The 16187-nt window shown below is 38.8% G+C and overlaps 1 protein-coding gene across 4 annotated transcripts; it reads right to left on the bottom strand.

Moving 5' to 3' along the window:
* Positions 1-4119: 4119 nt before the first annotated feature.
* On the bottom strand, positions 4120-15908 carry tfap2c (transcription factor AP-2 gamma (activating enhancer binding protein 2 gamma)). Of its 4 annotated transcripts, none has more exons than XM_016244728.1 (7): positions 15818-15908; positions 11241-11699; positions 11106-11157; positions 8410-8632; positions 6605-6723; positions 5634-5775; positions 4120-5432 (listed from the first exon to the last, which is right to left on the bottom strand). In XM_016244728.1, exons 1-7 carry the CDS (start codon positions 15845-15847, stop codon positions 5138-5140), a joined length of 1320 nt encoding a protein of 439 aa, XP_016100214.1. In that variant the 5' UTR covers positions 15848-15908; the 3' UTR covers positions 4120-5137. The 4 variants fall into 4 exon arrangements, with proteins under 4 accessions (XP_016100214.1, XP_016100215.1, XP_016100212.1 ...); XM_016244729.1 differs by having other exon boundaries at positions 11241-11696; XM_016244726.1 differs by lacking the exon at positions 15818-15908 and adding an exon at positions 12970-13280.
* Between the last annotated feature and the right edge of the window lie 279 nt (positions 15909-16187).

Here is a 16187-nt window from a genome sequence, read left to right as displayed (position 1 = left end):
ATCTGTTCAAGTCTTGCATTTGCTTTAGGATTCGGCCTAGGGTTAGGAATGATAAAGAGTTATCCGTAGTTCCCATTAGTCTTCCATTGGTCACCAAACAGAGATGCGACTGGGACTGTTCTTTGAGAGCGACCCCCATCAGTGTCTGTATTTCCCCCCTGGAAGCTCCTGCTTCACCCAAACACACAGAAGAATTCCTCCTCGTCTGTAATATAAATTCATTCCCAGCATTTTCTGCAGGAAATCTTTGCTGTTCCTGCCCCCCGTTAAACGCACACACATCCCTCCCTCCTACGACTTTTATGTTCCCATTATTTGGCTTCCTCATACCAGCAAGAAACCCCTTGGCTTGGCTCTCGCAAACCATCTGTACCATTATCAGGAAGCGGTAACAGAAACCATTGTGTACTACAGTATTTTGGTCTCCAAAGATTTATTACTAATAAAATTACCAACAAAACAACAAAAAATTATTTGTAACTTACTTAAAAATGTATTTAAAAAATAAAAATGTTATTTTAAAAGTCATTATTTTAATGAACAATTCTAAATCAGTTTTTGTTAGATCATTATGTGTGTTTGTTTTTTTCCAAAATGAATTTACAAAGAATTTACTACGTTATCTGTTCAAGTCTTGCATTTGCTTTAGGATTCGGCCTAGGGTTAGGAATGATAAAGAGTTATCCGTAGTTCCCATTAGTCTTCCATTGGTCACCAAACAGAGATTCCCTTCCAAAACACAAATACAAAAGTTTAAAGAAAGTAAAATCTGGTGCGACTGGGACTGTTCTTTGAGAGCGACCCACATCAGTGTCTGTATTTCCCCCCTGGAAGCTCCTGCTTCACCCAAACACGCAGAAGAATTCCTCCTCGTCTGTAATATAAATTCATTTCCAGCATTTTCTGCAGGAAATCTTTGCTGTTCCTGCCCCCCGTTAAACACACACACATCCCTCCCTCCTACGACTTTTATGTTCCCATTATTTGGCTTCCTCATACCAGCAAGAAACCCCTTGGCTTGGCTCTCGCAAACCATCTGTGCGACGACATCCAAGTCAAGCATGTGCTGCTAATGTTCTGAACACAAGAGCTTATTCGGAAACATCTTTCTGAATGAGTACACAAAAACATCCAGGCGCTGGAGTTACAAACCTCATTTAAAGCGAGCGTCTTAAAGAGCGGTTGCAGCGGTTTGGCGTTTCTATTTCCATCAGTGTCACTGCTAATGACTGCTAACGCAAACCAGACTGAGACACGTCTTGAGATGCATGTCTTTTAGCAGAAAAGCAAAAATGGAAATGTGTTACAAAACTAAGTAGGTTACTATTAGAAGAGATTCTCCGAAATATATAAATAGCCTCAGGATTCAAGAAATAAAAGCAGTGCCAATTTAAACACAAAAATACAACGCTATGAGTTTATTCAAGCACAGACAACAAATGTAGCATTAGCAAGCCAACATTTATGTGTTAGAGCTTTAGTTTGAGAATAGATTTGTTTTCTTTATGTGCAAAAAAAAAAAAAAAGAAGCTCCGGAAGCGTATTTTCCGCTATTGCTTTTGACCTGCGTTAGCATAGGTCATCTAATAAAGGGTTGCAAGAAACCTAGATTTGGCCTTAAACAAATAAGATGTGCCTTTGCACATCTTAAGTGAAAGTGAAAGGACACGTGGCCAAGTATGGTGACCCATACTCGGAATTAGTGCTCTGCATTTACCCATCCAAAGTGCACACACACACAGCAGTGAACACACACCCGGAGCAGTGGGCAGCCATTTTTATGCTGCGGCGCCCGGGGAGCAGTTGGGGGTCCGGTGCCTTGCTCAAGGGCACCTCAGTCGTGGTATTGAAGGTGGAAGAGAGCGCAGTACATTCACTCCCCCCACCTACAATCCCTGCCGGTACAAGACTCGAACCCACAACCTTTGGGTTATGAGTCCGACTCTCTAACCATTAGGCCATCTAAGTCCTTAATAAGGATATTTGCATATATTAAGAGTAATTTATGCAAAACCAGAGCACAAGAGATGCTGCTAATGTTAGCTTAGCATAGTAACATGGATTCTTAGAGAGTTCCAATGCCTTTGGCTATTTGGCTAATTAAATTTCATGCATATACGCTTCTTTATTCAGGTATCGATTTGATAAATAATATTTAGATTATTAATTAAATCCATTAAAGGAAATTCTGTCGTCTTTTACTCACCCTCATGTTGTTCCAAACATGAGTTTCTTTCTTCTGCTAAACACAAACGAAGATATTCTGAAGAATGTTGCGAACCAAACATTTGACGGTAGCCATTGACTTCCATGGTATTTTTATTCTCCAAACTATGGAAGTCAATGAACTGTTAGGTTTCCAACATTCTACAAAATATCTTCTTTTGAGTTCAACAGCTGAAAGAAATTACTACAGGTTTGGAACAACTTGAGGTGAACTATTCCTTTAAGAGTAAGGACTGATTTAATTGTTTATATAAATTTAATATTAAAACAAAACCCTGAAATTTTTAAGAATATTTTAACTGTTTTTGTTCATGCACTGAAAGTCCTTGGAACAAAACATCATTGGACCCCATTGACTTTCAATGTGAGGGGGTTCTGATGCATTTTTCCGCAAAAGAAAGAAATTCAAAGAAGTTGAACAACACAAAGGTAAGTAAATTATGAAAAACATCTCATTTTCAGGGGGTGATTAGTGGTTAGTGATTTGAACAAATCCTTAACCTGAAGTAATGAACTTATCAAAGGGATTTTTGACTTAAGCAATGGTTTAGAGCAAGCATTGTTGCGCCAAATTTTGCATTGGACAAAATGTAAAAATCTGTTAAGGATTTAATATGAAGACAAATAATGTAATTATTAAACAGAGCTGTATCAGAGTCTGGGTCTCATGTTTGTCTCCATATGTTTTTAATGATATCAGTTGCCATTTTCAGAGTTGGCTTGCAGCCAGTGTAAACAAGCACGATGCATCTTCAGGACAAAAAGCGTCTTAAAGAGATGCAATATTTTTCCAGCACTTCCGTGTAGGCATCTCATCACGGGACGTTCGAAGTTTGTGTTGATGTGGGTGTGTCTTTCTGCGTCCACATTTCACACCGATCAACACCTTTCAGGTACAAGAGGAAGTTCTGCCACCAACACCTACAGCCGACCATCAAAGCAGGTCCATCAAAGTCGCAGTGTCTTAACTTACAGCCTTGTGCAGGAAAAGAATCCGAGTAAGTGGAGGCGGTTACAGCCAACTGTGGGCGCGCGGCAAAGCCACACATCTGGTCCAACAGGTTCTGAGGGAGAAGCTCACACTTGCTCTACTGTCAATTCAGTTGCATGAGTCAGTCACTCATCGGAGGCAAACACGCACACTCGCTCACACACACCTGGGATTTCATTGCATATGAGAATTGGGAGCGTTTGCTGTGAGAACGAGACAAGATAGGGGATAGTTTTGATAAGGAGATGCGATAGTTGCACCTGTATAGTGGCGTATCAGCCATTTGAATCGTGAGGTTTAAACAAAGTGAGATATACATGCTAACTTTACAAACAAAAGGCCATGAATAAACCGTTTCGCAAACCGACCACATGGTGCATTAATAATAAAGCGACACGGTAAACAAAACAGAAAAGCATCAGGCCAATATTCTCTCATGGCTTTGTTTATCTCTTCTCAACAGTCCTGTCACTTCATTTGAAACCGCACTGCGAGTTTCACAGTAGAGCATTTAAATATGAAAAGAGTGATGCGGAAACTTCACACACACATTACTGTTGTCCTGTCACGCCAATTTGCGAGATAAGCATGGTTATGAAAAGAGGGGAACTGTCTGTTTTGAGCAAATGAGTAACACAAACATTCGAAGAGTAATCCAGGTATAAGACAGGTGTTCAATAGGGTGAAACCCCACTCTTCTTTTCCGAGGAAAGCCTTCGTTTCACATGCTTTGTGCAATGATGACCACTACTCTTCTTTCTGTGAGCATTGCTGACATTTATTTTAAAAAGGAATCTTTATACACATGAATTGGCCATGTTCGACATGCCTCACTGGCAGGGCACGCGTGTAGTGAAGTGTACAACTCAACGTCATAAACGGGGAGTCTTGGCAGACGCAAATCAAGAGTGTTGAGTTTTTATTCCTACAGCTTTAAACAAATATTACACATTTCTATAAAGAATATCGATCCCGTAGCCTAACCACTATATGATAAAAAAACAAACCCCTTTATAAAAGCTTAACACATCTTTTTTTTAAAGTGGAACCAAACACCATAACTGTACCAATATTTACAAATCCCATTAAATTACAACATAAATTAGAAAATATTTACATTTGGGGAAAGACAAATGGAACATTTAACTTCTAGTCTGACGTCTGGCTTCAAAAAGATCATACGAAACCGAACATGCACACACACCCAACCGTATGATATTTGATTTGCTCGTGGTAACTTAATCAAAGCTATTTTTAATTGTTCTCAGTGGAAATTTAAGCCAAATACATCTTGAGCATTTCTCGTATTGAAGAACCCACTGATCAGTGGATAAAGGGTCGTTAGGAAATCATGTACACCCATGCACACAAAACAGTCACTCATGCCAACAACACTCCCACAAAGAGAAGAACAATAACACTGCATCCAATGAAGTCAAGCATAGAACAAGTTATAATGTCTGAAACATAATCACATCCTTGGTCCATTGGGAGGTCAGCACCGAGGAGGAGGACACGGAGAAACCAAACTTCCTCCTCCCAGATTGGTAGCGAAAGAAAACGGTTAAAATCCACGTCAACTCTTGAAATGGTGTCTTTGGGAAACTCAACAACTTCCTCTTTGCAGTTCCCCTCTGAGAGACAACTTCCTGATGACCGTCTGAATCGTCGCTCGATAAAGAACTGTCTCGACTAATGTTAAGCTTTGAAATGTGTTTGTGGAGGAGAAAGTGCTGGAAGACCAAGACGTGAACCAAGAGGGCTTCGAGTTTAAGCTTAATCTTGATGTGGGAAAACAAAGCAGAACCGAAACAGAATCGACAACTACGACGACGACGAAGAGTCAGGTCTGGAAAAACGTCATTCTGCTACAGAAACGGTTGCTGCGTTCAAATGGTCCGATCAAGTTTGACCTCAGCCTCACTTTCTATGTTTGTCCATCTTGTCTACTTTGTTGGAGCCATCGGAAGAGGCCTGCAAGGAGTCTCCAGTCGAACTCATGTACATTTTGTCCACCTGCTTGAGTGCCTCGTTGAGGTAGTTTTGCAGCGAGGTCATGGCGGCACAGATGGCCGGAGAGCCGAAGCCGTGGGTGATGAGGCTGAAGTGAGTCAGGCAGCTTTGAATCCCTGGCTCGAGAATGGGAGCCGGCCTAGAGTTTCCCAGAGGAGATCGGTCCTGAGTCAGCAAGTCGGTGAACTCCTTACAGATTTGCCTGAAAGATTAGATGACCAGTTAAAGTATTAAACCATAAAGCCGAGATTTCAGAAGCCTGTTCTGCTTAGGTGGAGACACCCTCAGAAGCAGGGGGACTCGTTTTCCAGACTGATGACTGCTTAATGGTTCCATCAAAAAGGGCTTGGCCTCCCTAACCTTAATGGGATTGGGATTTATGTGAAATGGGATGGTTACTCACTTGGCTGCCAAGAGCATGGTTTTGCGAGAGTTGATCTCATTGCGTTCCACGTGCGGTCGGCCAAGGTACTCCGCGATGGCCTTGGCGGGAAACTCTGTCTCACAGACGTACCCAAAATCTCTCGCCAGGTGTACGGCCTCACCTGCAGACAGGATCAGATGAGAATCAGGTGACTCACGCAGCATATGACTGCACCGCAAAGATGAGTCACCGTCGGATCCATCGGCTTGGAAATGACTCAAAATGGCATCACGAAAAGAATCGCATCCTCTCTAAGCTGAGATGAGTTCAGATGAATAGACTCTCTCTTTTGCAGATGGCGGTGGTCACACTGCACGTCTTTAATGAGCCTTTGTAGCTGAAGGCGTCTAACGGTCCCCTAGAACCAACAGGCTCTTATTGATAGACTAGCACATTATTCACAGTAGTCATCTTTAAGGTCAGTCTCTCCTCTTGGCTAGCGAACATGTGATAACAAGCCCTAATTCAGCTTTGAAGGTCTGTAAATAACTACGCCTTCTAGACATGTTCTTGGTTCAGACCCATGCTCCCATTAGTGGTGAGAATGGTGACATTAAAAGAGAAAGCTAAAAGTATTCTGCATCGCTCCTGGTGCTAGTTAACTCGTGATCTTTGCGCTAATGTCTCTGTGACTCATTGGTTAGCTATACGTATGCGTAAAGGTGGACATGAAATGTCAAGAAATTACAGACTGCCAATACTGTACATGAGTAGAGTTAACATAGACAAGCTTTGCGTGTGATCGCAAAGTCTTTTGGCTTTGTATTAAACTATCACTAGTTCTCTAGATGTTACACTGGAATTTAGACGCTAGACTAAAAAGTGGCCTGGTAACATGTTGTTGCGGTTCATTTAAACCAATTTAGACCGATTTAATGCAACAAGACTTTTAAAATCGAAACAGATTTTGTCATACACTAAGTGATTTTCTGTCAATTCCGACTACTTACCTTCCACCAGAGCAGTTAATAAGGTGACGTTAGCAGCCTTTCTGCGACCCGCCGGCAAGTTCAGTCCAATTTTATCCAGTTTTTCCCTCAAGGATCGTCCGCCGTTCTTTGACTTTGCCCTTTATAATAAAATTAAGAGTGAGCGTCATTAGTGACCTTTCGCTAAACCTGCCAATGCTAGGTTAGAAACGGTTGCGTGCCATCAGTAATATTATCAGCTTTTTTACATGTTTCCTAGAAAACCCAGATGGACATGCACAGTGTTTTTTTTTCCTCCACTTTTCAAAATCTTTAAACATTTAGCATGAGCACATTTTCAGAAAATTGCACTTTTTACTGAAATCTCCAGTTAATTCCAACAACATGTTCTGATCAAGCACCAGTAATCAGGAGAGCAGAGCTTAGCGAAGGCTTAATTATTGCAGGTGAAACACATGGATTTTATTTGTTTTGTTTGTGTTATACGACTAAGAGGCCAATATGGAAAGAGGTTTTGGGCCCAGATTCACATGGATAAACAGGCTCATGAAATAAAATGATGTCACAGCTCAAGTGTTTAAAATGCATCGCAACGAAAATGCATACAAGCGCAGACAAAATCCCCACTTGCTGTTTGGGCCTCTGTGATATGCATGACTAGAGTTGTGGCCTGGCATCACCCTTCACATGTGGGGTAAGGGATTGTTAGCAGGAGGCATGAGTAAGTGCCCCCTTTTTTCGACCGGCACCTCCCCCTCCCAGTGCTTGTGCTATATGACCTACTTAACGAATATCAGTGCGTTTGCGTCAGACACATGGGAACAGAAAAATATTCCCAGTAATAAAGGGCAATGAGATTAGACTGTGTGTTTGATGACATCATTCCCCCCAACACTGCACATGTTGGCATATGGGTCAAAGGGTCAAATTAATATCAGCATCATCTCATCAATATGCACACAAATGGAGCTTGATGGAACCAAACATGAACCTGCATAGACTGATAAACACACACATTTAACTCTTTATTTCCATTGATTGGTAAATGCACGAGGGGGAATCTCACAAAAACATTCGAGTTTCATTTCAACCCAAAATCAAGAGACAAAACATAAGAAATTACATCTTTGCTGAAATAAAAAGATTTCAGAAATTTGCATGACAAATTTTTCCATCAACGTATACTTTTGAGAGTTTTACCATTTTAGATATTCTCAAATGTAATTCTTATAAGGTTTGTTCACTTGTTTCAGTGTACTACAGTAAAATTACTAATAAAACAATCATTTTTTATTAAAATCAGCATAACTTAAAAGTAACTCTTAGACTATCATATATAAATATTTAATGATTTTCTTCGTATATATTTAATTTTTTATATTTAATTTATACATTATTTTTGTACATAATGGTAACGGAAATTTGTGCTGAAAATGTGTGTAACTTATGAAAATTATGCCACATTAGTATTTTTCAATGATATTTAAAATAGGCTTTACATTTGGGGTGAAATATGACCTGGGCATGTTGTTGAGTTTCATGATATTCATCCACCAACCTTTTTTATTTGCTCAAGTCTTACATGTAAATATAGTACACTGTTTTTTTGTGTTTTTTTTTTTTTTTGAAGTTGCAAATAGAATAAAGATTATTGGAGTATGTTTTACAAGAAAACACGATTCCAGGTATTCTACTTTGTAACTGTTTGTGAAATTTACTAGCAACTTCTGAGTGAACATTTTTTGTACAGTACATCATTTTTTTTCAGTGCATTTATATTGCCATTTTCACATATTTCCAAATATGAATGTGCAATAGCGGCTCACCTGCGTAATACTCCTCCGAGCAGGGACGCGTTAAGACACTCCGGTGGGGACAAGCGTCTCTGAACTTCTGCAACAGTTACTTTGTACTTGGAAGTGGAGCTGAGAAGAGAGAGTCGACCAGGTACTGAACAGAAGACCTCAGTGGGATTTGACACCATTCCCAGCAGATGCTCTTTCTGAAAGGGAATCCCAAACGGGCTTCCCTTCGGCAGGGACACCGGACCTGGAGATGAGAAATATATCGGTCAACCAAACAGCTCCAGAAATACAGGAGAGAAAGAAACAAACAGGAGCTTCTTAAGTAAAACACAATTGAGCACCAACTTTGTCTGAGATGTTTCACTGAAAATACTTTAGGATATATAAAAATAGAGACAAGTGATATTCATTACCACTACAGAGCTATAAAAATATAACAGCTCAGATTATTTGATCTTGGGAGAATTTGATGAGAAATGTTTGAGCTAAGAAAGCTCCATTAAGAAATTTTGATTGCACACTATTTTTTTTTAACAAGGAAGTTGAACTGAGTGTAATTAGAAATCACATTTCCTTCACCATTTTGTTTAGAAAAAGAGTGAATATTTTCAGATGCATTTGCGAAGTAGAAGCTGAAGCTGGTATAGATGAAGATGGAATAAATTCGAGCCAAACATGTGACATAAATTTTGATATGAACCAGAATTGGACAGAGCAGTCATCCATGCTATAATCATGTCGACTAAAATATTGGCATAGACATTAATTCAGCAAGTCACTTTGGTGACTAGAAAGAAAATCTAAATTACTGACTGACTAAAATAAATGCCAGAATCTGTCAGGCAACTCCTGACCGCAACATATATACAGACGCTGTAGGATTATACAGGAAATTGTAAAGACTACCAAACAATCTCAAAAAAATAGACTCTGAAATTGATTTTTTGCTGTGAAACCATGTTGCATGTGATCTTTAGTGCATCTTCAACTCTCTTCCTTATTTTTTATTTGAAAGCTTTAAATCTCAAAAAAGAGCAAAACTAAAAGGTAATTAATAAGTGGTTCTGATATATGCTCATTATAAAAATGCAACTAAATATATGATCATGCATAGTTATCACAGGAAAATAAATAGGAATATCAACATTTAAAAGGTTGGCGAAATGCTTTTTTTTTTTTTTCTCAACTCAATTAAACTCATGCATTTGTAACTTGGCAGAAGCTATCAAATTAAACATATCAACCTCAATATAACCTCAAAACCATGAGCAAAACCAAACAAAATATAAGAAGGTTACTAAATTGCTTTAAACAAACACTGTAATGCTACTCCGTTGCAAATGTAAAGACATTCTTGTTTACTTCTGCATTCTACACAGTTTTAGTGTTGAATTGGGTTGATGTAACTGAAGTGTCCTAAAGCAAAACCTGTTGAGAACCACTGATACAAACCATTCATTTCAGCAGCTAGTGATCGCACAATACAAGTCTTTCGGTTTTGCTTATTTAAGACGATTTCGTGTCACAGCATAGGACTGAACAAAATACCCATGCATGTTTAAAAGCAGCCACACCCCAACTACAGTTGATTCTTGTCTCCTTGTGCGTGTTTGTGTGTGTGTAGTGGGGCAGAATTGCGTTTCAAAAGACTAAAAAACAGGCCTAGGCCTCCTCTCTCTGAGCAAACACACCATTTTAAGGATTGCCCAACATCTACAACTTTGGCTAGTCTGCCATTTTGAGAGGAATCCTTTCTTTGGCTTTCCATTCATGCTGAAAGAGTGACAGAATGCTCCGCGGATCAATGCCAGATTAGTTAAATGGACCACATGACCAAAAGGATTAGCGATATATGTATGAACCAGCACCACCTCAACTCCGCCCACCTAAACCGTTGGCTCGGACAAGCCGAAATCTGGAGCCTGACTTTGTTTTTTCCACATAAACAGCAAAGGTGCAGGATTTTAGTCTTTAACACGGATTAAGCAGATCAATTCCTTCTAAAGATCTGGATAGCAATATAAAATTATTAACACAAGTTGCATTAGGTTTAATGCTAAATGATTCAGCTTGAAAGAATCATTATAGTTCTAGAACACAATCTTATTTTATTCAAAACATGCTTCACAAAATTATAGAAGGGTAATTACATTTGAAAAGTACTGAAATGCTAAATTTCATATACAATTGTTTTAAATAGGCCTAACATTTTGTGATCCTTACACTTCATAATTATAATGCATAATGAGCTCATATTATTTGAGAGACTACATGGCATTTTTCTACCTTCGTTTGTCCCGGCACAGGAACATTTAATGTAAAAGGTGATTAACAAAAAAATTAGACTGTTGAATTTATTCATTTTACAAAAAAAAAAAAACAGCTCAAATCATAGATTGAACAGTTTTACAACAACAACGACAAAAAAGCTCGTTCTACTCAAGTTTTTACAGTCAACTTTCCCACTGTTTTTGACCAATTCAATATTACTATGAAATAATATTATGTTTTCATTGTGGTTATTATTAAATATATTACACAAAATAAATATATATTTAATAATGCTATTGTACTGTCAAATTAAAAGAGTAATACAATATTTTGTATTTATTTGAATGCAAAATTACAAGACTCGTATTCACATCTTTCCCATTTTAATTAGAACCTAAAAACGACCTGAAAATAAATTCATGTTAGAAAATAGAAATGCAACCAACCTTTTTTGATGACTGTATGATCAGGAATTACAATACTGTGATCACCTTCTTGCTGCAAGAAAGAACCAGGAAATGCATCACTATCCACGTAATCCCAAATAAATAATTATGAAATCATTAATCACATCAACTCACCTGAACATCATCCAATCCGTGGCCTATATCGTGCAAACCGATGTTATCACCCAAGGAATCGATTCCATGGATGTGTGGAGGCAGAAGCTCCGGTCTCCTAAAACCGTCCCGCCGCATCCCGGACGAGCCCCCTTCCAGGCCCAGAAGGGGACTGGCGAGTCCGCCCCGGCCGTGGGACCCGATGGCCTCCTGACCATGCCGTCCGGGCCATGACTGTTGCTGATTAGATGCTGCAGACTGGTGTATTGAGTTGATGTTAAACGGGTCGCCCAGGTGGGAGTACGGGTCGCTGGGTTGGGTGTACGGCAGAGGCTGGTAAGGGGGAGGGAAGTACGGCGGCTGGAAGTCCGAGCTGGCGGTGTGCGAGAGGGACGGTGGCGGGCTGTAGAGGTGCTGGCTCACCGCGGGAATGTGAGGTATACGGGGGTTTCCGTTGCTGCTAACATCATGTCTTTCCTGCTGAAACAGAGTGCGCGTCACATTGAAACCATGCACACAACAACTAGTTCATTTGATTTTTGCCACATTCTGATCACATGAATACCCGCATTTGTATTCATGTACAAGTATAATGCTTAAATTTGGAGAACAAGCAATTCATATTTGAGTTAAATTAAAAAAATGCAAATCTAAACGGAAAAATCCTGCTTTTTTTCCCGAACATGGCACAATTCTCACGGATAGTTATCAAATCATAAATATTTCCATGCATATTAAAAACTGAACTTTGCCTGTTCTTTAGTGTATCATGCAAAATTTAATGCAAGCTCAAATTAAACCGATTAAACCACTTTTGTTCATTTAACTCTATGTGTTCAGTCACATCGAACGCATTTGGCCTGTTAATTTAGATGCTATCACATGCAACGCATATGTAAGCTTACCAAACCAAACATTTTTACAAAGTCATTTGTTCTCTTTCTAATTCAGCATCAGCTGCTCGTCTTTTGAGTCGGTGTTCAGCTCTCGAGTGGACTGAATAGTGTGCATTCATGACTTCTATTGTCTGGCAAAGTTGCTTGTAGAGTTACTGTCACCAGAGACACATGAATGACAATGAGCGACGGGCCATTTCTAGACAGCTTAATTGAGACCACACGAATTACACTTGAGAGTTTTCTCTCATATTCATACCGAAAACCGATATTTGAAACAAGCGTGCTTGCGCTAGTGGAGAATACTGCGCCTAAAAACAAATTCACTTTTTTTTCGGAATCATATTGCAAAGATTCAGTCTGCGTGAAAACGGTGCAATTAAAACGATGTGCGATAATTGCGTCTTGAATTAAATTGCATTAATACTTTTATTATTATTGCCATTATTGTCTATTATTATACTTAGCTACTTATTCCGGCTGTACTAATTTGCAACAATGAATATGATTATACATATATATTTGAGTAAATTCTTATGAAAATACTATACCAAATAAGTCAAATATTTTTCACGACTATTATTTAAACGAACGCATTTTGGTCAGCACGTAAATTTTAAATATTTCATTAAAAAAAAATGGCTTATAGGTATATTTCTTAGGCTACAATAAGAATGAAACATTGTTGTACCTAGTTAACTTCGCAGAACTCACTTTGCATATTATTTGGGAAAAGAACAATGCCGAATTTCCATATTTTTAATTATAAACAGACGATGCATGTGTTTAATTCTCCAATCAAATCTGCCCCTCAACCAGATGTCTGCACATGAATCGCTTCTTCTTCTTCTTACCTCGCAGTCATCTTCATACTTCACGTTATCTGCTAGTTTCCACAACATGTTGTCTTCGCCGCGCGAGCTCTCAGACGTGTGTATCTGTGCTGGTGTTTGTTTGCGGTCTCGAATATAATCCAGAGTCCGGCGCGCGCCGCGCAGAAGTGAAGCATCAACTCAGTGATGGAGGAGGAGGAGGAGGAGGATGAAGGAAGAGAAACTCATGCAGCTCGCGACACAAACTGGAGGGTTCCGGTCCAAACAGAAGCACTCGACTCCCTCTGATGGACAACAGAGCGGCTCAGGCTCGACTCTCTGACTCGCTTTGGACTCTCGCTACTATATTTGCGCGAGTCAGCGGTGGGCGGTGACCTACTGCGAGCTGGCTACGTCAGAGCGAAGAACCTGCTGCTGATTGGCTACTGTCAGAACGACGGACCAATCGCGGAACTGCCCGTCTGTTCAGAGGGCAAATTAATCCTGGACGAAAAATTGCGATGATTTGCCATTTACTGAAACAAACTCTACAAACAAAGAATGGTCAAATGTTTTAATTAAAATTAAATGTCATTTACGCGATTATAATTAGTCAGAAAGATAGATAGATAGATAGATAGATAGATAGATAGATAGAAGTTAATTGGAGTGCAAAAATTGGACAAACTAAAATATATTTGACATTTTTCCCTAAATTTTTATGCTGATTAGATACTTTGCAATGAAAACAAATGCAGTAAATTAGGGTAAAAAAAAGCAAAGTAATAATAATAATAAAGAAAGAAAGAAAGAAAGAAAAACTTTTTCAGTAATGATTTTAGACTTTAGATCAACTGAAAGGTTTATATAATTGTGTATTTTTTACGTTTTTGCTTAAAATTAACTTTTTAATTTTTGAATATATTAAAATACTACTACTACTACTACTAATAGTAATAATGAATGCAAACTAGGCTATTTTAAAGTGGAAGATGTCTGCATTAGAGATTTGAAAATTCGTAAACAAAAACATAGCAAGAGAGAAAAGAAAAGGTTAAAGAAAGACTGACTGGTGTTAATGCAGGTCAGAGAAATGTGTGTGTGTGGGTCAAAGCTGGACTGTGAGGAACGAAGCGCACGAGCGAGTTAAGATTCCTTTGTGACCTGAATGAAGTCAGATACTGTCCCACACGCAGACTCTACTGTAACCCCGAGGGAGAAGCAGCTGCTTATGTAACCTGCTGAAATCGCAAGCAAAACATCCACTCAGGCAATAATAAAATGCATGAATGCCAGTTGTTAAGACAATAATTATTATTTACCTATAGGCCTAACCTGAAGACACTGTATTCTCGTTTTGCGTCGTCTGTGCAAAACGGATTCAGAATGATGTAATAACTGACTGATGAATCATCAGTGAGAGATAGATATTAATTGTAAGCAGAGACTGTCATTCACCGTAAGCCTTTTATTTCAGATCAAAACACATCGTCTGAAATTAAAGTGAACGGAATCAGCAAATAAGCATATAGTAGGATGTAATCATTTATTGGATTTGTCTAAAAAATATTAAATAAGTTAGTAAAGCATCGTAATAATAAGACGGATTATTTGGTTTCGTTAAAAATAAATACAAAAATAACTGAGGCGCATTTCAAGTTAACAATCCGTGATCATCCAGGCCCAAGATGCGCGAACACACGAAGACATTTAAAATATAATATACATACATTTAATAACACATAGGCCAACAATAGTGTGTGTTTTTATTAGTGTCACTGAAACCCGGAGATTGCTGAAACTCTCTTTGCTTTGAAGTCTGTAGCTCAATGTTTTTCGCTCATACCTTTCTATCTTTTTCCCATTTATCTGATACAAATGTAAGTCATTTTGAAATATACAACTTACTCTAAAACTGTGCAAATGAATGCCCAAAAAGCGCTGTTGTTACAACCTGAACAGAATGCAGGTTGTAACAAAAAAGAAATAAAGAAATAAATAAATAAAAATAAGAAAAGGGATTAAACAACAAAAAAAATTCAAATCAGTTTTAATTTTGTACATGAATTGTTTTATTAAACTGACTTCAGAATTATTGGTAAATGGCCAACTTAACCCCGACCGCGTTTAATTTTAAGCAATGCAATTAATAAAAACGCACGGAAATATATTATTATAAAAGATCAAACAGTTGCATAATACAGTAACAGGCTAACAATCAAAAATGTGTTTGCGTGTATGTTTACTAGCTAAACCAAATGTGTAGCCAGCACACAAACGCTGGAACCATCTGATCAAACATTACATTAGTAGCTTTTTTTCCTTTTAGGTGCAAGTCGAATAAATCTCATTTAAGAAGAGCATCTGCTAAATCAGATGCACGGTTTGATGCACAAATCGAATAATAACCAAGGAGTTACTTTTTTTTTACTATTTATTTATTTAGCCTGTAAATGCTATATGATTTGTACAGAGACGTATGATTTCAGTAGCTCTTTGTAATTGGTTAATTTGCTGGCTGTTAAAATACTCCCAACGATTCTGTTCTCGTGCTGTACATTTGACAGCGACAGCGCGTTTTTTCCTTCAAAAGGGCGTCTGCTAAATTCATTCAATCGAATAAAACTCCTGCTGTTAAATGTTCAGACAGGTGTTAAGGGTCACACCCGAAGAAATAACGGCACCGCAATTTGGCAATTATTTGTTATTGTTTTATTATTATTGTTAATAATTGTTGTTGCTGTTGTTATTACCCTGCTTCCTTTAGGCTGTACATTCTGCAAACGCAAGCAAACGTTCAGGCACCAGTTTACACGAATTGAAACCTTTTGCTATACAAACGAAATGAACCAAATGTAGGCCTATCGGAAATGGCCAAATGGAAACGTACCCGCCAGTCCAGCCTCTCCAGCAGCGACATCTGCTTCAGCTGTTCGGTTCCGCTGTGAAGCAGCGAATGCTCTCATCAGCCGCGCTCGCGCCGCTCATACACCTGGATGCGCAGGGCACGCAGCGCGCATGCGCAGACTCTCCGAACACCTGAACGGGGGCCGCAGCATTCCGATCGATGCGGGTGATTAGTCATCGCTCCAACTCTGTGGAGCAGCACACTATTGCACAACGGCGCTTTAATTAAAGAAACGTCCACAGTAATTAAAAATCAAGACAAGTCAAGGCGATCTAAAGAATTCACACATTTACCTGATATATAGGCCATTACATGGAAAAACTTAAAAGAAAGTGTTGGAGATTTAATTTCG

This window comes from Sinocyclocheilus grahami, unplaced genomic scaffold (genome assembly GCF_001515645.1).
Source record: "Sinocyclocheilus grahami isolate Dianchi unplaced genomic scaffold, SAMN03320097.WGS_v1.1 scaffold731.1, whole genome shotgun sequence".
NCBI classification, from domain to species: Eukaryota; Metazoa; Chordata; class Actinopteri; order Cypriniformes; family Cyprinidae; genus Sinocyclocheilus; species Sinocyclocheilus grahami.
This window is presented reverse-complemented; position numbering and strand designations above follow the sequence as displayed.

Coding starts and splice junctions, on each gene's coding strand:
- tfap2c (XM_016244726.1), bottom strand. CDS start 13,017: ATGTTGTGGAAACTAGCAGATAACGTGAAGTATGAAGATGACTGCGAG. Junction 8,633..11,105: donor TCATACAGTCATCAAAAAAG/GTTGGTTGCATT, acceptor TCTCATCTCCAG/GTCCGGTGTCCCTGCCGAAG. Junction 5,776..6,604: donor ATTAACTGCTCTGGTGGAAG/GTAAGTAGTCGG, acceptor TCCTGTCTGCAG/GTGAGGCCGTACACCTGGCG.